We start from the raw sequence: 21,943 nt of genomic DNA, 5'->3' as shown, positions 1-21,943 counted from the left end.
ACAACTGAAGCATCCTTGGTTCCGCCCAGCTCCATTCCCAGTTCGGTTACCATTGCCATTCCCATTTACACCATTTCTATTACCGTCACCGTTGCGGTTTCCATTCCCGTTCTTTCCTTTACCCCAACAGTCTTCAGTGCGGTGACCCAACATTCCACACTTGTCACACTTTGGAATGCGACAAACTCCTTCGTGATGACGCTTGCACTGATTGCATTTGGGCAGAGTGCCCAAGTATCCCTTAGCTGGAGCGTCATTCATGGCTGTAAGAGATTTCGCCTCCTGAGGCGGGTTGGGGTCATGCTTCTTGTTATTGAAACCCTTGTGGTTGCGAGTTTCTTGATTCAGGTTTGCATGTTTCCTTTTCTTGTCACCGGACGACTCAGCATGCATCTCGGTCTTTTCAGTTGGGTTCAACGATAACTTCTTCATACGAACACAATCTTCAGTAAGGCTGACAGCCAGAGTTACAACCTCAGTTATTATTTGAGGTTTGGCCGAAGTTACCATGCCGCGAAACTCTGGGGCCAGTCCCCAAATGTAGCGTTCAACGTGCTTAAATTCCGGAGTCACCATGTAGGGAAGCACTCTAGACAGATCGTGGAACCTTCGAGTATAACCATTAATGTCAGCACCTTCCATGGTCAAGTGCCAGAACTCCGTTTCCAGTATTTGGAGTTCAGCACGGGAGAAATATTTCTCTCTCATTTTCTCTTTCAGTTCATCACAAGTCATGCCATATGCGGCATCATCACCTAAGGTTTGGACTTGGAAGTTCCACCAAGTCAGAGCTTCATCAACAAACAACCCAATAGCGAAAGTGACTTGCTGATCCGCACTACACTTACTCATACGGATAGTGGCTTCTGTCTTCTTCGTCCAGCGTACAAACGCCACCGCACCTCCAGTGCCGTCGAAGTTCAGCGGTTTGCAGTCGAGGAACTGCTTGAAAGTGCAGCCCTGAGCTGCGTTTCCTCCAGATGAGTCTCCATTACCATTTTGTCTAGCATTGCTTGGTCCTCCACTGTGTTCAGTACGGTTTGCCTCGTACTGGGTGATAGCTACGGTGATCCTTTCTTCCAGTAGAGCGTTAAGCTCTTCAGCAGTTCTTGGCAGTGGGGGAGGAGGAGGTTGATCACGAGCGTTCACAACTCTACTTGGTGCCATGTTCTGAAAGAACACAACACAATAGGGTTAAACATTTGTTTAATATCGTCATACGAGACAGTAGTAGTATACATATATATGCAGGCACATACCACATAAGTGACATCAAACAATCCGCCAAATGTATAAATCAATTCATACAGCAACAAGCATGTATAATTAGGTAAACACCTTACTTCACATTGGCGGTTCTTGTCTTTATACCCTAAGTCATTACTCCAAAGAGTATTTAATAGTCTTGGGGAAAGGGTGTTCGCATTTGCCCTTTTCTTGTACTGAGGGAATCTACACGTGACAAGACTTGCTGTGATTTCTGTGCCCTGAATTCCATAATTATGTATGCATCCATAATTACGTAACTCCTTGCACAGTCCGCACAGTTCGTTTCATCCTCGTATCTCTTCCTTCAGATAGGTCACTGCTTTCAGGTAAAGTCACATATACCTGTGACATTCTACTTCTAGTATATGTATATATCAATTATCACACATAATTGCAAGTAATTCTTAATCACAGACAAGTGTTACTCTAGTGCACCCTAAGTCTTGTAGTGTCTCTTCTTGACTCTTTGTAAACAGTTTCAGGTAGTGGATGTCGCGGGAAGTTTTATGCAATGAAAACTTTTTGAAAAATTGTTTTCGTGAAAGGATCCTAGAGATTGTAGTCTAGACTCGAGAAGGAATCCTGGTTCACTACAATCGCAGCTCTGATACCAATCTGTCACACCACTTTTCTAAGGCGGAAGCATGAGGTGTGATCATGAAAGGTTTTCATTGCATACGATTGGTAAACATACTACATGCTCATAAAAATAACTTCAAATGCAAAACATTACATAACTGACATCATAGTTTAAGTGTTTACATCACGAGATAACACATTGTCTGAAAGTTTACAATTTTATTCAACGATAAACATAAACGGCATCCAAAAGCATGAGTAAGACCGCGCGTACATCCACTTTTAGTTACCTGAAATACACGTGAGTTTTGGAAAAACGTCAACATAATGTTGGTGTGAATTCATGCAGTTCTTGTATTGAACGTATGTATACTTTGTATGAAAAACATGGTATGTATCTTGTGTAAATCAAGTATTCATGTATAAATCAAGTTTTCATGTATAAATCATGTATTCTTGTATAACTCAAGTATTCCTATATGTATCAAGTTGTTAATGGGTTGCAAGGCCATTAACATGTGACACGACATAGGAGGCAACCAAACCATAGGGATTTTTCTAGTTGTCGATTCACGACGGAGACACAAAAACACTACTCAGTACTAGTTATCACCAAGAGTGGGGCTGCCCTAGTACCCATTAGATCTAACCTTTTGTTCTGCGGTCTAAGTATGTACACGATTAATGGTGCTTATGGTACCCTATTCGTGACACGATTTCTCGTATCATTTCTCAAAACGCATCATACTTGGTACTAGTTATCACCAAGAGTGCTTCTTGTTTTTGTATCATACCATTTATAAACATTGTAATATTTGTAACATGTATTTCACCCCCGAAGTTATAAAACCGAAAACAGTTAAAGAAAAGGGGGAGCATGAACTCACAACTTTGCGTTCCTGCGTCGTAAACTTCACCGGATTTGCATATCTAGCTTCGTGACCTAAATGTGTTATATTATCGTTAGTCACTAGACTTGTATCGCACAAGTACAAGTCACCATCTTTTATGTATTCGTCCTTGTGTTAAAAATAATTTATATTTTTAACTAAGTGCCTTACTTATATTATTTTCTCAATAATAAATATAAGCATCTTGTATTTTTCACCCGAATTAAGTATTTTGTCCAAAACTTAATTTCATGTTCATAGCTTATCCAAGTTATTTATTCTATCAAGTAATATATTTTCACAAATATATTTTCTTGTATTTGTCTAAGTATGTTGTATGTATATTTTGTATCTTCACTTCTTAGGAGTACTTAGTGTATTTTCAAGTCCTAATACACTATCACATATAATACATACTACATACACTAAGCACAAAATTTGGTGATCAATAAATATATATATTTTCTCAAAAATATACATACCTAATATAAATTTTTAATCTTGAAGAAATCAACAAAAATTAGGGAAATCTTGGTGAATGTTTTTAGATACATTTTTAGGGAATAAGTTTCTCAAAAACTTATATATTTTTCTAAGTGTCAAAATTTATAAAAATTTTGACATAGTTTCCCCTAAAAATGGAGATTTTCCATGTTTTCAAAACATGTGTTTATTTTCATTTAAATCATCAACAACATCAACAACACAATCAAGTCTTACCATAAGCCTAGATCATGTAAATCACACAACATCATGAACTTGAAGTTCTTGTAAAAATTTGTAGTAACTTACTAGTGTTTTTAGTAAGTCTTGTTACCCTTTAAAGTGTGGTTGATCTTTTAAAAACATCATTCTTAAAGAATTTAGATCTTTACAACTTATGGTCATATTTTCTAAAAATGTTTCTTCATGGGTTTTTCTTGTTACTTACATATTTTTATACTTTATTAACCGCCAAAAATAAGGTTTATTTGTTGAAGAACCAAGATTAAGTAAAACTTGTATTTTTGACTTGGTTTCTTGAGAAATCATCCATAAATCTTTAGATCTACAAGTGTTACTACTCACTTTGATCATTATTTTTCAAGAAATCCATGTATTCTTTCAAGTTCATGCCCCTCATGAGGATGATCCATTAACTTTCATCAAGTTCATCCTCTCATCTTGCTAGATTATGTTTTTAATCATTATCTAGCAAGATCATATGATGATCAACATCATTTTCATAAACAACCATCATCAAGCATAACAACACATAAACAACATAGTTTCTTCATGATTTAAGCTTATGTTCAAGTTTTACTCTTGTGATTCTTAGTGTTCTTCAAGGTTATCGTTAGGTAACATCTTTTAACCACTAATATAACATCTTTTAACCACTAATATAAGATGTTTATTTTATCAAAAAAAAAATGAATTTACGACATTGCTGAAATTTGTTTATTTTTTTAAAAAAAATCACTTCGGCACTTTTTTGTTTTTTTTGGCCCAAAACACTTTAAAACATGTATATTACATGTGTTATTTTAAAAAAAATGTCGGGAGGTTGGGTAAAAATGGGGGGAGATTTGAGTTTCCAGAGTTTCCTAAAATTTTGAGGGTTTTTTGTCTAGCATTATATATATATATATATATATATATATATATATATAGGAGAAGGATCCGTCAGAAACCACCCTTTATTGCGAGAACCGCGAGAACCAAGTGTGAACACAACCAAAAATACCTAAAAAATAAAAAAAGTACTGAGAATTTTTTTTAATATTTTTTATAAAACAATCGTTGTATGTCGTCACCAAAAAAAACCAAAAAAAAAATCGATTAACTATTATCCATGCACATGTGCATATGTATATTTTTTGACAAATTCCGTAATACATTACTAATATCAGACAATTGCACTTTCATTAACACTACCATTCATAATACACTACTATTTACATTAACAATATTAGAAATGCACATGTGCATCTATATGTATGAACTTGTTATAGCATTAACAACACTAGAAATGCACATGTGCATCTATATGTATGAACTTGTTATAACATTAACAACACTAGAAATGCACATGTGCATCTATATGTAAGAACATGTTATAACGTGTTTTGGTACCCCACTTTGAATACACTTTCTCTTTCATCTATCATAACATCCATAATACACTACCATTACCTCCTACCATCCGTAATACAATACCATTGCCTCCTACCATCCATAATGCAATACCATTACCAATTTTTCACTTTATTACATGTACATCAACACCCTTTATATACCATCCAAACAACATATTACATCATAAAGTGACAAATATAATCAAACCATCAACCACTAAATATAACTAACCAAAACACATGTATATGAGCCTATTTCATCATTTAAAATCACAAACTTTTTGTACCAAATCACGTTATAGCATGGTTATACATAATCATGCACATGTGCATTCTTAATATTGGTAATGTAAAAAGTAGTGTATTGTTGATGGTAATGTAAATGAAAGTGCATTTTTATACTACCGGTAATATATTACGGAATTTGTCTAAGAAATGATACATATGCACATGTGCATCCATAACTATTACTCGAAGAAAAAAAGTTTTTTTTAGGTAACAAAATATTGCGTTTTTTGTTTAGAAAAATATTTAAAAAAAAATTGCGTGTTTTTTTGGATTTTACAAAGTATTTTTTTTTGTGTTCACATTAGTTCTCGCAAAGGTGGTTCTCAAATGAACCCTACCATGTATGTATATATATATATATATACATATATATATATATATATATATATATATATAGGGAAAGGATGTATAGAAAACCCACTTTAATTAAGAAAACCCGGGAAACTCAAAGCTCCCGATGTTTTTTTTTCATGAAAAAATTTACACATGTTATATACATGTTTTTAAGGGTTTTGGGCAAAAAAAATCAAAAAAGTGGCCGAGTAGATATGTTAAAAAAAAATAAACAAGTTTTGGTGTAACACATGTTACATTCATCTGACATATTTGTAACGTGTGTTACACCAAAACTTGTTTATTTTTTTTAAAAATATCTACTCGGAGCTTTTTTTATTATTTTTTGCCCAAAACCCTTTAAAACATGTATATAACATGTGTAAATTTTTTCAAGAAAAAAAAACATCGGGAGCTTTGAGTTTCCCGGGTTTTCTAAATTACAGTGGGTTTTCTATAGATACTTACATTATATATATATATATATAGGGGACCGCTAAAATAAAAACCACCTCCAGTTGTAAAAACCATGAGAACTTTTTGATCCGGGCGAATTGGACCAATTTTTTTTTTCATAAACGTAGATGCGTGTATTATAAACACATTTGTAAAAAAAATTCAAAAAAAAAAATGTCGTGTGTGTAGTTTTGAGCACCACAAGTTTGTGTTTACGGGTACCGTAAACACAAACTTGTGGTGCTCAAAACTACACATACGACATTGTTTTTTGATTTTTTTTACAAATGTGTTTATAATACACGCATCTACGTTTGTTTATGAAAAAAAATTTGGTCCAACTCGCCTCGTACGGTGTAGTTCTCATGGTTCTTACAACTGGAGGTGGTTTTCATTTTAGTTCATTTTAGCGGGACCGCTAAAATTAAAACCACCTCCAGTTGTAAAAACCATGAGAACTTATCTAATTATATATATATATATATATATATATATATATATATATATAGGAGAAGGATCCGTTAGGAACCACTCTTTATTGCAAGAACCGCGAGAACCAGTGTGATCACAACCAAAAATACCTAAAAAATCTAAAAAACACACAATTTTTTAATATTTGTTTTTATAAAAGTAGCGGTTTTTGTTGGACCGGTGGAGGAAAAAAAGGTGAAAGGTTGGACTGGCACAAGGAATATATTCAAAGGTGAGACTGCTAATGGCCAATATCGTCTAGTAGAGATTATTAGTGGCCAATATCCCTATAGTATAAAGACGGGTATACCTCTCATTTCACGATAAAGAATGAATGAGGTTAACATAGTGGATGGAAACGGAAAGATTTTAAAACCACAAAGACTCAAATGCGAGATATTCTTTTTGGGTGAAACTGACAAAAATGATAAACACAAGGATTAAAATGTTTACTCATTAATCATTTTTATATGTTCCGATATTTATATTTTTTTAGGATTGAATGCATTAAATTAAACTAGCTATTTTTAGGTTATGCAAAAAAAAATGATAATTTTTTTGTTTTGGTTTATTATTATTGTCACAACGCAATTATTTTTAGGGATATAATAAATAGACCCAAAATAAGAATTAATATACCAAATTAGTCGATTTGGTAATGATTAACTACTTTAATACATTATTTATTCTAAAATCAAAAGTAATAATTATATCTTAATAACTTTTGACTAGTAAGGTCCAATAAATTTCTTTTTTTTTTTTAGTTTTTGCTCTTTAATTAACTATAATATTTTCATTTTTTATGATGCTAATATATATACTAATATATTTTAGATTAGTATTAAAGCCAAGTTAATTATTTTATGATACTGCTAATATATATACTAATATATTTTAAATTAATAATTAAACCAAGTTAATTGGATTACTACTTGCAGTTCAAAAAAAATTAGATTACTACTTTGAATTAAAAATCCCATCTTTTTATGTTTTAACGTCAAACTCTAAATATAAATATGTCATGTTTTAATAAAGCTATAACTCATGCAACATATATTTTGCAATCATTTTTACGACAAACTTTTTGGAACTGCATGTTCAGCAATTAAACTACCACCAAATAAATTTTTGCCTCGTATAATTTTTTTTCTTATCAACGCTATTCATATAAAAATATTTTTTTTTTGTATTGATGTGTTATATAATATAAAAAATATTCATACATTTACAAGAAAAAACACAAATATTCATAAAAGTTAATTACTTGACAATATATAGAAATTAAAAATAAAAAATAGGCAATTAATGCTTATGTATTAATGGTTGCATTTATTAAAAGGTAGACATATAGTAGGGTGTTATAGGGATTATTAAAAAAAGTCAATTGACTTTTAGTTGATATATGTGCCACCAAAAATCATATGAAAAAGTTGACTTGTGGATTTATTTGAGTTTTTTTCCATAATGGTGTTTGTAGATAAAATATATACTAAAATGGTGTTGTTAAAAAAATATTTACTAAAATAGTGTTTTAAAGATTTTTTTGTTTCTCATTCCTAACCTTATTGGATAAATCCAATTCATTAAAGAAGTGCTAATTTATTCATGTTATTTGTATTAATCTTAAAAAAAAACTATTTTTTTATAAAACCTACTTTGAAAGTAAAAAACTAATTTAAGTAACTAAAAAATTGTATTTGATTAAAAATTTGAAAATTTACTCAAATCAGTGATATAATTCGTTTGACTTATGTTTTTTCTACATAAAAAACTCAATATAGTATGTGTATTTATATATAGGGGCTCATGCGAGAACCACCCTTATTGTGAGAACCTTGAGAACCAATGTGAACACAACCTAAAATAGCTAAAAAAACCTAAAAAAAACCTAAAAAAACCTAAACCCCACCCCCTCCCCAAAAAAACCTAAACCCCCACCCCCCCCCCCCCCCAAAAAAAAAAACCTAACCCCCCCCCAAAGCTAAATGCTAAAAACTAAAACCCCCAAAAAAACATAAAAAAAACCTAAACCCCCCCCCCCCAGCTAAAATGCTAAAAACTAAACCCCCAAAAAAACCTAAAAAAATCTAAAAAAATCAAAAAAAAAAAATCTAAAAAAATTTTTTTTAATATTTTTTATGCTCAAATCGCCACTTTTAGTGGCAAAATTTTTTTTTTTAAAAAAAAAATTAGCTTTGAAAAGTTGCGATTTTTATATAAAAAATATTAAAAAAAAATTTTGTGTGATTTTTAGCTATTTTTAGGCATTTTTGGTGTGTTCACATTGGTTCTCGCGGTTCTCAGAATAAGAGGTGGTTCTCGCATGATCTTCTCCATATATATATATATATATATATATATTAACTAAACTAAAGATATTTTAACATTATAAGAATGTACCTTATAATTATTTGATGTATTGTTATATTAATTTAAAACGTAATATATTAAATAAACATGTAAAGATATTTAAAAGTTCAGATTTTTTTCATCACTCGTTCAATTTGTTATTTTTTTTTTTAGTCAAGTTCTCAAGGTTTGAGTTGGACAGATTTAAATCCCTGTTAGTAAATTAAGAAAAATAAAATTTAAGGTAACTGGTAATTAAAAAAGGCGTATATTTATATTTTTTTTTTTACAAAAAAAAGTGTGGATTTAACTGCAAAAAGCAAAAACTTAGAAGTCTAAATCGTATTTTAAGTAAGATAATTTTATATGTTTATTAGTATATTATTTTTACTTCAATAAAACAAGATATAAATCTAAACTATAAAGTAAGTTAATAATATAAATCTGAACTATAAAATAAGTTAATAACAGAAAACGTGACTAAAAAGATTTAAACTATAAAATATTTTTTATGTTTTTTAATATATTATATGGGTGCATTCTCAAAGTGTTGAATATATTTTTAACTAATGTAGTTAGTAAAAAAAGAAATATATTATATTGTCTGATTTATATAAAAAACAAGTCAAAGGAATTATAACAACAAACTGTATACACATTTGAGTAAACTTTTCAGTTTTTTTATTAAATACATAATTACGATGGTATAACTACACTTCTTTGAATCACATGTAGGTTTTTCTGTTTTTCAAAATAGGTTTTATAAAAAAAAAAAATAGATTATTTTTAAGATTCTTAAAAAAATAAGTTTGGTGAGAGACACAATACCATGATTTGATCAGTAGTTATTTAATAAATTAGATTATCTAATAAGGTTAGAAGTGAGACATAAAAAAATTAGAACGCCATTTTGGTAAATACTTTTCCAACAACACCATTTTAGTAAATACTTTTTTCATCAACATCATTATGGGAAAAAACTCTTTATTTAACACAGCCCTTACTTTTATATGTTTCGATATATATATATTTTTTAGCATTGAATGCTATAAATTAAACCAGCTATTTTTAGGTTATGCAAACAATTTTTTTTTTTTTTTTTTGGCATTGAATGCTATAAATTAAACTAACTATTTTTAAATTATGCACAAAAAACGATAGCTTTTTTGTTTTGTTTTATCATTATTCTCACAACGCAAATTCATTTGCAACATATTCTTAGTTCTTCTATCTTGCCCCCATCTTATCATTTCTTAGCTTAGAAGTTCAACATATCCTTCTCTTATTTCTGTATCTTTTCACCTTGCGTAGAACTTCAACATATCCTTCTCTCCTTCCTGTGCTTGTTCTTTTATTTTGGCTCCAATTAAAATGCTAAAGTTCGATGAATCTCTCCAGATGCTCAAATCACAAGGAAAGATGGGCTTTTTAACGTCAATCAAAGTTTTGGTTGCTGAAGTTGGGAAGGTGCTGCATTCTTGTTCATTTGAAGGTAAACATCGTCATATTATATATACTCGTACACACACCAAATACATACTATATATATATGGATCTGATGAAACAATGGTTAACCGGGCAGGGTTAACACACTGGTCTCGTCAAGAAGGGTTAATCCCTTCCTCTCGAGGATCGCTGGCTGGATCACCGGTGGTTGATCTCCTGCACAAGGAAACAAGCCGTGACTCGTAACAAGGAGGATGGGGTGGGGGGTGCTCCTTGTTACCACTCCCCGGCGTGAGAATCAGTAGTTTGCTTGGGAAGCAAAGTAAGATAGTAGTAGTAGTGAGAGAGTTGTGAAGAGATACCTCAAACCTGGTTTGGGGTTGGTATTTATAGCCGAGGAGTGAAGGAGGATGATGATGGATGGACTGACGACGTGCTGCACCTTTGCAGGTGTGTCAGGCTTGTCGGTTGTGGAGGTTACGCCACGTCAGTCCATTGCTTACGTAGCTCTGACAGGTAACTGCCATTAGTGCCACTTGCACTGTGGTGTCAGTCCCACTTGTTGAATGCATAGGATGCGGTGCAAGCCGCATCGCTACGTGCGGTAACATCTGAAGTTACCGCGTCTCCTACTTGTGATCAAGGAATACGCGAGATGCGGTGCTAGCCGCATCGTCGTCCTGCCTGCATCCCTTGTCGTGACGAAAATGCCCGTATGGTGCGGTGTCAGCCGCACCGTTACGTTCATCTTCTTCTATGCCTAAGGTAAGGCTTTCTTGTATTGATAGAAGTGTTCACTGGATGCGGTGCGATGCCGCATCGCTGTGAATACTTCCGTTTTCATACACTAGATGTGATGCTATGTCGCATCACTCTACCGTTCTCATGTTCCATGTAAGTCCTCCTTCGTTACTAGATAGATTGGATTCAACCCTTGTGCCGACGCGTTCCCGCATGAGCACAAGTAGGCTGTTAGCTAGTGGGGGTTTTGATAAGGGTAATGGTCACTCGCGGTCGATGCTGACGCGAGATCTGGGACCATACCCCTTCAGGATCCGAGAATCAGTTTAAGTTACGAAAGGTCATCTGGACTCTATTTAAACTTTAAAATAATATTTTTGTTGATATTTTTGTATGTTAATGATATTTACATAAATAACTTTTTTGTTGATGTTTTTATAAGTTAATGATATTTACGGAAATAAAAAAAATAAAAAAAACTTATACGCACATAAAACAAATGCGTTGTAAACCGTAAAAATGAAAAATATTTAATCACCTGACTTTTTTATGCATACATAAACTTTTCATACATATATTCACTAGGTTATCACCCGCGAACTTCGCGGGTAGGAAAATTTACTTTATATTAATCAAACTATGTCAGAAACTTGTTTTATAATTGTTTAGAATTGAAAGTTGTAGTCATTAGGGTTGCGAAGAAACTTGTTTTATAATTGTTTTGAATTGAAAGTTGTAGTTAGGGTTGCGAGTAGGGTCAGAAACTTTGGGCAAGAACCGGAGACAGAAACTTGTTTCACTGAATGACCCACAAAAAAAAAAAAAAAAGCTTTAATTTATTATAACAGATTATTAGAACTTTATTAATGTTATGTACGTTCTTTATTATAACACTTAACATGTACCAAAAACCAAAAAACTATCATGAATTCTCCAAAGGCTTTAACACTACCACCGTCACCAACGTTTGAAACACACAAACACGATATATTTTGATATGCACAATCACATTGGATTTCAATATTGGCTTACGAATAACATAAAATATCAACTCCTAGTCTCTTATAAAACAGTTAACAAACATGATTTCAGCAACACTAGTGACCTCACTGCCTCCCTTGCTATTTCTCTGTGTGCCTATTTTCTCAAACGCGTAAAGCAAAAGAATTTAATATAAATAACGAACCACTTATATACGTACATGGTTTGGAAGTTGGAACAGAAATGCATAATAATTCACTGACCTGGCTTCCAACCTCGTTAACCATACTGTAATCGGCAAGAGGGTTCTCAAACAGGCCCATGGTAAATTTGACGCGTAAGATTCTGGTCACTGCATCATCAATACGGCCCATTGAGATAAACTTGTTCTTGACGCGTAATGAACTCGATGTAATTATTCGGGGCCATAACCTGTTCAAGATTTTAAATTCAATATCAAATTAATGTAACATGATTACCATAGTTGTCAATAGTTGCCGCTATGGTCGCCATAGCGAATAGTGTATAGGTCGAACACATAGAAGACACTCCAGTTAATACCACAACTGCAAATATATGCAAACACAAATGGTGTACATACCTCGCTATTTGCATCGATGATAATGTATTCTGGCCAAATTATCCATATGTGATTACTTTGACTCTAAATAATCAACAATAAACAAAATAAAGAAGCTGCATGCACTAAACTTCAAGATCGAGATAACAACCTGCACCGGAAAAGCTTTCACATTCATTGGGGAATAAAAATTACTAAAGAAATATGGTATAAAGAAAATATTTTCTATTTACCTTTTGTCCAATAATTTGTATGGAAATTATTTATATGATAAGAGTGAAGGTATAATTATAGGCCCCATTAACTTATTAACTTGATGTCAGAAGGAATAACAACGGATCACAAAATGATATAAGCGAGTTGTATCTTTATATCACAATTATCAACTTTCTTCAAGTTTATACAGTCATTCAACAAAGCCTGGTCCTTTTGACGCGTGAACTAAATGTAACCATACCCCTTTTACACATTTTGGCTGTGATTGTCCATTGTGGGCCCTCAAATAAATCCAAAGCAGTGGGTCGCTAATAACTTTATACCACGATTTCGGTTGATTTAAAGAAAAAAACTAAAACATACCAGCCCATGCACATATTCCCATTCTTTTGGTTGCCTTAAATGTTCCAGGTGAAACGATCTAAGTGTTGGTTTTTCCAAGTGAATCCTTGGTGTTAGGTGACTCGGCATATGATATCAAAATCAGCTCAGGCCCGAGTTATCTTTTTTCATCGGTATTTACAATCTCTGTGCCACTTGTAACACTTTTAGGGAGATCGGCTGAAGGAAGATCGGATTCTGGTAGAGAATAGGATGGCGCGATTAAAGGCCCTCTTGTCAAGTCCACAGAGACATCACTTTCACCTTCTCTTCTAGCCATATAACACCGAGTGCTGCGAACATATATCACAAAAGGGTTCAGCCAAAATGATCACAATATACACACTGTTTAGCTATGGTTTGGTCAATAGGGTTGAACAGAGTGAACCAACGCTAATCAGATTCAATAAAAAAATGAATAAGTCAGGACACTAAAATAGATTTCAAGATTCATGCCACATATTGTATAGAGCATACATATCCAGTAGGAAAAAAGGTTGAGCTGCATCAGCCTTACACCACTCTTCATGGTAAAAGTGCAACTTATGCACATAACGGTGGCGCAGATCGACCTGAAATCAATCCAAAAGTCAATATTAATGAACATATGACATATAACAAATTTGAGTTGTTTAGATGTGAGTTCTCAAAGTGATTTTTGTAAATAAATTAGCCTGAAAGTAGATCCAAACAACCCCTTAGTCCCTCTTATTTTCTTATTTATACAGGAATCATACAACAAAAGTTTAAAATATGATAAATCCAAAACTTACTATTTTCTATCTTCTACACTCTTTAAGAGTCCTATTAGTACTCATGCTCAAACCAACGATTAAATGTTCAAGAAACAACATATCATGAACCAAACCCTAATTATACGCCACAAAGGAACTTTGAATGAACGTAAATAGTATAAGCGAAATGGTTTACCCTCTGATCGTACACCAAAGGATCTTTGAACAGATCAATCATAGGGTATTTAATGGTTGCAAATTGTAGAATGATCCATCATTGCCATTCTTTTCTTATTAACAAACATTGATTTGTAATGGAGAAAACACATAGAGACATCAACATTGGTATTAATTAAGAAAAAGATTCAAATCCTTAACAGAGATGCGAAGAACAAATATGCTACCACATATTAAACTCGAAAGAAACCGAATTACCTAAAACTGAGATAGAGTTCAGGCACACTCATTTCAAACTACAAATTAGACCTAGGCTGCTATAATCTAATACATAACACGGTTGTCGGATTGACTGGATCCACAACAATCGGATAAGGGGATATAACCGATTTCAGATGAGATATACAAAACAAAAGAAATTATTAGTTAAAAATCAAGAACGATAGTTGATTCATTGACGAAATCTAACCTTTATGACAAAGACGAAAATTAGGATATAGATCACATCAATAATGATTTGTTTTCTTAATAAAATTATTAGAAAGATTGTATGGCTTTGACATGTTTGACCCATTTTCTTTTTAAATCATACGTTTTTTGATCTGTTAGAGAAGTCGATAAGTAAGTAATTCTGTTGACACAAAGAATAGCAAGAAAAAAAGAGTGACAATTGGCAGTTTATGCCAACAAAGAATGATTACTAAAGATGTAAGACAGGTCGTCATCATCATTACTGCCATTACTACCAGTATTGCTATGAGAATGAACACGAAAAATGAGTCGAATTCAAATCCAGACCGGAGAAACGATGTAATGGATAATGGTTTAGAGGACCTACCTGATGCATTTTTCATATCTTTGGTATAATAAATGACAGTATAGGCGTATTTCAGACCTTTAGCCAATCTTCTAACATAACTTCTCTTCTTGTCCTTCTTTAGAGATCCTTTGCTTGAGGATTCCACAACTACACCTTAGTCCATATCCAACTTGCATTTCTAAGATCAATTAACACAGAATTTTAAAATAAACACATCAAATCTAGATTTAAAACAGCAGTTATGCCTCCACAATGGTGGGCCAAACTTCTTTTGGATGCCCCATAAGCGTCTTTCATGTTTCTTTAACATACTCTGTCCCACAAATATAATAAGTTTCCTTTTAGGATGTCACATAAACTTCTTTCTATTTTGTCCATGAAAACCATGACTAATAATTGAATGGGATCACCAGAAATTACTTCTGTATATTAGGAAATAAGTCAATATTGTTTTTTTTCCAAACTACAAAATAGTCAAACACTTCCTTTAAATTATATAGGAAGTAATGTGTTGCAAGTTTCAAGAGACAAAATATATCGTTAAAATTTGGCATACTCTTTTAGGCTACACGGTATGGGGGTCGGCCCCGGCCCGTCGCGGGTCGGCGACGGTCCAAACACCGTGCCGCCCCCAACCGTCCCTGTCCTCTACGTCCCATTCTAGCCGTTTGCGACGAAGCTTTTATGGTGGGCCCCCCACCTTTTTGACCGTTATAAAAAAAAAAAATTCAAACGGCTATATTTTAAAAACCACCCCATTTCACTTCCATTTTTATAAATACTCACATCTTTAACCCCTTTTTTCACAATTTTTCACCCACTACCACCCCATCTCTCTCACATTTTATAAACCACTCTTCCCTTTTTATAAAAAATAATCATATTTTGTACCATTTTTTACTCGCTACCACCCCATATCTCGCTAAAAAATTATCATGGCTTCACCCGTTTCTTCAATTTCTTCAATTTCTTCTATGTCTTCATCGTCTTCGTCCGAGTGGTATTCATCGTCTTCGGAAGAGGATGCTATTATGCACAACATGATTATGAACGCGGCTGAGGTGTTCATGGCGGCCGATGAAGGGTCGTCCCAACGGCTAACTAGACGAGAAAAATATAACCGAGACCAAGAAGGTATTTTATTTTTTTTCTTTTTGTTTTATATAGTTTTTAAAATGTATTTAATAATTAATTTCATTTATGTTTTGTTCTAAATTTATAGCCGGCCACGATAAACTAGTAGCCGATTATTTTGCCGACGAACCCGTGTACCCAGCCGAGATTTTTCGACGTCGTTTCCGCATGAGTCGTCCACTGTTCTTACGTATTGCAGGCGACATGGCGCTGTCTGATCCGTTTTATTCAAATTTCTGTTCCAGTTAGTGAGGAACAACAAGATTTGAACGCCTTCGCTCTACGTAACGAGTACACACATCACAACCTACAAGCGGACTTGGTGGAGTACATTTGGAACAACGCTCAAAACGAACCCGCCCACCACATGGAAGACGAAGACTAGTAGCTTATTTTAATATGTTAGGATATTTTTAAGTTTTTTTTTTTAACTTTAGGCTTTTAAGTTTATGTTTTTTTTTTTTTAATATTAGGATATTTTAATATTTATTTTTTTAAGTTTTTGTAATGTTTTTTAATACTAATGAAAATATTTTGTTACTTTATTTGTTAAATGTTTAAAAAAACTTGAAGACTAAAAAAAATAAAAAAAAATATAAAAGTGGTGGAGGATGATGACTAGGACCATCCTCCCATGCCCCCTAGTTTTGGAGGATGATCCATCCTTGGGAGGACTATGACGTGTCGCCTACGTGGCGGATCATCCTCCCTTGGAGGACCATCACCATACCTTGTAGTCTTAGGATTACCAATTTACCATTAAAGATATTAAAGGACAAAATTATTATTTTGAGGTAGGTTGTCGGTGGCCTTTGCCACCAACTTTCTACTTTTAGTATATAGGTAATATATGTCCAATATATTAATACATGATCACCTATCTAAGCTGTTTTTCATTTCAAAATTTACCCATCTTGCCCTGTACCACTTTTGACCCATTACCAGACCTGCCCATTTTGCCACCTATTAAGTCCATTTTACTTGATTGTATTTGTGCTATTTTACAGCAATTTTACTATTATTCACACACTTGCGAAAAAAGAAACATTAATGAAGCACATAAACTTATAACAGGAGTACGGAAATTAAACCAACGACAACTTACATTCTGTCCTGCAGATGATATGCTGCTAAAAATCGTTACGATCAGCCTAAAAAACATGTCATCTCAAACAGCAGGAGTCCATAATAACAAACAAAATAAAATATAAAACTAAGAAATAGATTATTTTTCAAACTTGATAAGCATACAAAATACACAACTCTATGCCAACTATCAAAAAAACTGAAAACAAATAACAAACTGATATAGATTAGAAAAACAGAGAGCGTAGCGGTAACACTCAAATCGGCATTGTACACTTTTTTTTGCGAGTGCCCCAACATATGGCAATGACCACACTGAACAATTCTTTTCGGTCGTTTCAAACTCTCGATTCTAAGAACCTTCTTTTTTGGCCGACCCGGTGGCCTTCGTGTTTTCGGTGGCCAAATTACCATCTCGCCCTTTGCACCTTCGTTAACATCCTTCCAAAGGCTTTTGTCAGGAATCGGATATATCATTTGCGAATATGTTTCCCGGTAACTTTCCACTTTAAAACAATAATCAGCCAACACATGCGCGTTTTTCCCGCTAGGCATTAACGCGGCTGCAGCGTGTGCGCATGGAAGACCATATATTTTCCACCGCCTACATGAACATACTCGACTTCTTATGTCGACAATATTTGTTCTTTCGGTTGAAACAACCTCGAACTCGACTTCGTTTGCACATAACACCTGGTAACAACGCGCATCAGCGACAGCTTCTAGAATCTTCGCTTCGGCTGACGGGACAACGATCGAGTTCCACACCATCCCCATGTTTTGTCGGTTTTCATACCACGTAGTTAACTGATGACGAATGTGTTCCATTAATTGAACAACTGGAAGTTCATGACCTTCTAACGCCTAGTTATATAAAAGTTCGGTGACGCCTAACGTGAAATGACCGTAACAGACTCCCTCGAAGTACGCGACAGCCCAAAGCTGAGGTGGAAACTCTTGAAGCCAGTGAATAACATCTTGCGAAACCTCCAACATTTCAGATATTTTGCTTTCGAACTCGACTGGCGTAAGAGCATACACCGCAAATGTTTACCAACTTCGAGTTTTTTGAACGTATCACGAAAGTTTTCACTCACGTACCGTAAACAAAACCCATGAAACGCACTTGGAAAATGCGTTTCGACAGCCTCCACCATGCCTCGTGATCCTTATTTTGGAATTATTAGATCCAATGCCCACATAATGCACAACCATATCCACTTGTCTGATTGAGACATAGCAGCACAACTTTTGGATTATTGCATACCAATTATAGACCTAAACATATCATCATATCATGAACACCCGAATTATAACAGGATCAAGTATGGTTTAAAAACACAACTAACAACAATTTGCAAATGAAAATCGGTGATTATCATCTTACACATGAACATCATGTGTGAGATAATAATCAGCCTCTTGCAGAAATGCACGGTAGGATGCGTCATCAGGTCCAAGTTGACCTCCGGGACCCTTGGGAGCCTCGTGCAGCTGGTTTGCCACATGAATATCGTAACAGATTCAAGCTTGTAAAAGAAAAAATTAAGAAGTCATTCTTATCAGCAACCACAGACGCAGAAGGGAACAAATACACAGAAGAAAGCCTAAAAACAGATACCTAAACATGTTTTAATGCTAAATCCTATTTATATCAACAAAAACCAAAAGCTCACATGCATGAACCTAACAATTAGGTCATAACTCATAACCAACAGTATATAACTAACTAACTAACTAACAGAAATACAAAATCAAAACCGTAGGGCATGATAACATTACCTGTACTTAATCATTTCAGGAAAAAGCAACACATCTCCATCCGATAACTCCGTACCTTCACGTCCCTCGCATATCGTCAACAAAGTCTACAAAATCCAGATTAAACTCACAAATCTCGCATCGAAACAATATAAACACACATACGCATAATAAAAGTAACCTAACCTTCACATGAATGTCGTTCTTCCGAGCTTCCAGAGCTCCAGCAAGCACCTTGGGCAGCGGAAAGTCGTCCTTTATAACATGTGAAAAGTTATCTTCACCTTCAATTGCAAAGACCTGCCACCATATAAAAATGCACCAGCCAGCATACTCGGTAAAGTATACAAATATATTATAAAAATTAAAAAGAACACTTGACTATTTCATATTAACCCTACATGTACTAATCAAGCATATTCTTCTTTATTTCTTCATAAGTCATGCCGTCACATTCACCGGCATTTATCTCATCATGTTCAATTCATGTGATACAGAAGCAATTCATAACAATTTGATTTATAACATGAAGATAGTAAGAAAATATTATAAATGGTAACCAAAGAAGCAATTCATGTGATACAGAAAACTAACCTTCGAAAAGCCAACAATTTGATTTGCAGTCGTTGTTAAAGAAGTAGCTCATTCGTTTTTAGTTGTTTCTCAACAAAATTAGTAAACAATTAACGAAACCCTAAAAAAACCTTACATCGGCAATTTCATAAGCATGTTGAAACGAAATCATCACAACTCGAAACGAAATGCGAATTCGGATTAACATAATCCATCACAAATCGAAACGAAATAATTACATCGGCAAGCACTTTTAACTGAAACCCTAAAAAAACCTTTCTTTGCTATTAGAGCGGAAGTGAAAGGATTTCATTACCAAGCTAATGTGAGACTTTTACTTCATTTTTACAAACCATCTACTTTGTTCAGATAAATGACCTTATTGATCGTCTTACCTATTTATTTTAAAATAATCAGATTATGTAACATAGTAACATTCAAAGTCTGGTTAACTGAATCTTACATCCACAAATAGATGAAGGATTTGTTCTACAAATTTTTTATAATCACTATCAAAATGCACCCTTTATAAGAACGTTCAGGATCCTTCATCTAGACATGACAAATATTGTAAAATCCATGATTACAACCATAAACAACAAACCACCACGGAACTATATCCACGTTACATTACAGAAAAAAGAGGATTAAGAAAAAATAAAACGATGTAATTGTACATTACGAATCAGAGTGAAAAAAACTAACTAATGAGATTTTTAATATCTGTAAAATTACCAAAATATACCTGAGATTTTTCATCCTTTTGACCTAGATCCACAAGAAAGTGATACGCCTTAATCACACATTCCCGTCCGATCATTCCAAAACAGTTCCTCACCGGTGCACTTATCTTCTTCGACGACGGCACTATCGGAATCAACAAAGATTTGATTGAAAATCTACAAATACTTGATTGAAAAGGAATGAAAGTAACAATAAAAACATAGATGAATGAAATTTAGAACATACCTTTGTTTATCAAACTTGAATCGACGAAAAACGATTGAAAATGAATGGCGTCTTTGGTTTTAGGGTTTGTGGGGAATTGAACGTTTATCAAACCTCTGATCGCCACAACGAAGAATGAAAGCGGCGACGAAGGATTATTGAACGAAAGAACCTGATGAACAACTTTGGTTTTAGGGTTTGTGTAGAATGGCGAAGCTTGAGAAAGAAGGAGAGTAAAAAGGGATATAAAAGATCCGTATGGATCATTGGGTCACCGAAATGCATTCGGATCCCGCCTTTTTTATGTTAAAATCGTGAATCTAGAAGCAAGAAGTCAATTCCCTCCTAAACTCACCACCAAAAGTTGCCACATCAGTAAAATGGCCAAAATCAAATGCCACCTAGCCCAAATCCATCTCATATATATATATATATATATATATATATATATATATATATATATATATATATATATATATATATATATATATATATATATATATATATATATATTTAGATTTAAAAAAAAACTGAAAAACACCGATTCTATAAGAAATCAACTGAAATTGATCGATTTAATCCGAATTTTCAATCGACACTCTAAGCTTCAATCGAAACTTGACCGAAAATGTCCAAAACTCAGATTTCACTCAAAATATAATTCAGATCTCAACAGGCTAACAACTTCTTTACTATCGAACTCAAATTCAGTCGCAACACAATTTTCGACTAACATCTAATGCTCAAATCTGAATCAGGTTTTGACAAAAACATCAACTGTAACAATAAACAAAATAACAGAAAGAGAATACAAAGAAAGTGTTTTGTACTTACAGAAGTTAAATGCCACTCAACAACCGGAATATTATAGCCGGTTACTGCAGCTACCGCTTTCTGCGATTCAGCTAACGAATGAGCTATCACAAAAGAACTGCCAGCTGGAAGTTGCACATCTATTGCACGAATTAAGTTGAAATCTATGAGCTTAGCAAACCTAGTTTTGGCCATAATGGATATGCCTAGTTCAGTAAACAAAAATTTAGTTATGACATAAAGGCATCATATGTAAAATACAAAATAAAAAAATTAATTCCATATGTACCTGGTCCATTCCACCAGATTGTGACCCAATGTGTCTTTCATAGAGACATAATCCGCCGGTGTTAAATAGTTATTGCAAATCTTACCCCTGCAGAAAAAAAAACCTTTCCCGCCTAAACCACCATCAGCCGCCATCACCCACCTCCACCACCATCAGCCCTCACCACCCACCTCCACCTCCATCGCCGCTACCCACCTCCACCTCATCTCCCGTGACCCACATAACAAAAACCTCAACTCTGTTCTAATCTTTAAAAAAATGATGGTCACTCCAAATCACATCAAACATTCATACGATAACATTCAGTCGCAAACCAAACACTCGCTATTCTTCTTTGTTGTATACTCAAACCAGCAACCGGCAACTCAAATTCTTATGTTATCACTAAACACCAAGAACAATCCAGCTTCTCTATTCTCTATTTTGATTCAGATCTGATCCGAAACAGTTTTAACAAATCTTCGCAACTTTCGTTCTTCTTTCAGCAAAAACAAATCAAAACAATCTGTCT

At 33.9% G+C, this 21,943-nt stretch overlaps 2 protein-coding genes and 1 long non-coding RNA gene across 3 annotated transcripts; 1 reads left to right on the top strand and 2 right to left on the bottom strand.

Annotated features, from left to right (window-relative positions):
• Positions 1-11,905: 11,905 nt before the first annotated feature.
• LOC110908543 lies at positions 11,906-15,483 on the bottom strand. Its single transcript, XR_002574704.2, has 4 exons — positions 13,575-15,483; positions 12,522-13,390; positions 12,184-12,352; positions 11,906-12,076 (listed from the first exon to the last, which is right to left on the bottom strand). It is a non-coding gene; the product is annotated as an uncharacterized LOC110908543 (long non-coding RNA).
• Positions 15,484-15,573: 90 nt separating this feature from the next.
• On the top strand, positions 15,574-16,385 carry LOC118486353. The gene is made up of 2 exons (XM_035982741.1): positions 15,574-15,962; positions 16,051-16,385. The coding sequence occupies exons 1-2, from the start codon at positions 15,764-15,766 to the stop codon at positions 16,209-16,211; spliced, it is 360 nt and encodes a 119-aa protein (XP_035838634.1). The 5' UTR covers positions 15,574-15,763; the 3' UTR covers positions 16,212-16,385.
• A 766-nt stretch (positions 16,386-17,151) lies between these two features.
• Positions 17,152-20,571, bottom strand: LOC110908544. Its single transcript, XM_035982740.1, has 5 exons — positions 20,352-20,571; positions 20,128-20,249; positions 18,996-19,109; positions 18,831-18,916; positions 17,152-18,542 (listed from the first exon to the last, which is right to left on the bottom strand). The coding sequence occupies exons 2-5, from the start codon at positions 20,200-20,202 to the stop codon at positions 18,359-18,361; spliced, it is 459 nt and encodes a 152-aa protein (XP_035838633.1). The 5' UTR covers positions 20,203-20,249; positions 20,352-20,571; the 3' UTR covers positions 17,152-18,358.
• Between the last annotated feature and the right edge of the window lie 1,372 nt (positions 20,572-21,943).

This window comes from Helianthus annuus, chromosome 14, assembly GCF_002127325.2.
Source record: "Helianthus annuus cultivar XRQ/B chromosome 14, HanXRQr2.0-SUNRISE, whole genome shotgun sequence".
NCBI classification, from domain to species: Eukaryota; Viridiplantae; Streptophyta; class Magnoliopsida; order Asterales; family Asteraceae; genus Helianthus; species Helianthus annuus.
Note: the sequence above shows the minus strand (reverse complement) of the source record. Positions and strands in the feature narration are given on the sequence as shown.

Bases quoted from the DNA above. Each gene is read 5' to 3' on its own strand.
- LOC118486353 (XM_035982741.1), top strand. From the start codon at position 15,764: ATGGCTTCACCCGTTTCTTCAATTTCTTCAATTTCTTCTATGTCTTCA. The intron at 15,963-16,050 runs GTATTTTATTTT...CTAAATTTATAG, and splicing joins ATATAACCGAGACCAAGAAG to CCGGCCACGATAAACTAGTA.
- LOC110908544 (XM_035982740.1), bottom strand. From the start codon at position 20,202: ATGATCGGACGGGAATGTGTGATTAAGGCGTATCACTTTCTTGTGGAT. The intron at 19,110-20,127 runs GTATATTTTGGT...ATATGGTGGCAG, and splicing joins AAAAGGATGAAAAATCTCAG to GTCTTTGCAATTGAAGGTGA. The intron at 18,543-18,830 runs GTAATGTTATCA...GTGGCAAACCAG, and splicing joins CCTGAAATGATTAAGTACAG to CTGCACGAGGCTCCCAAGGG.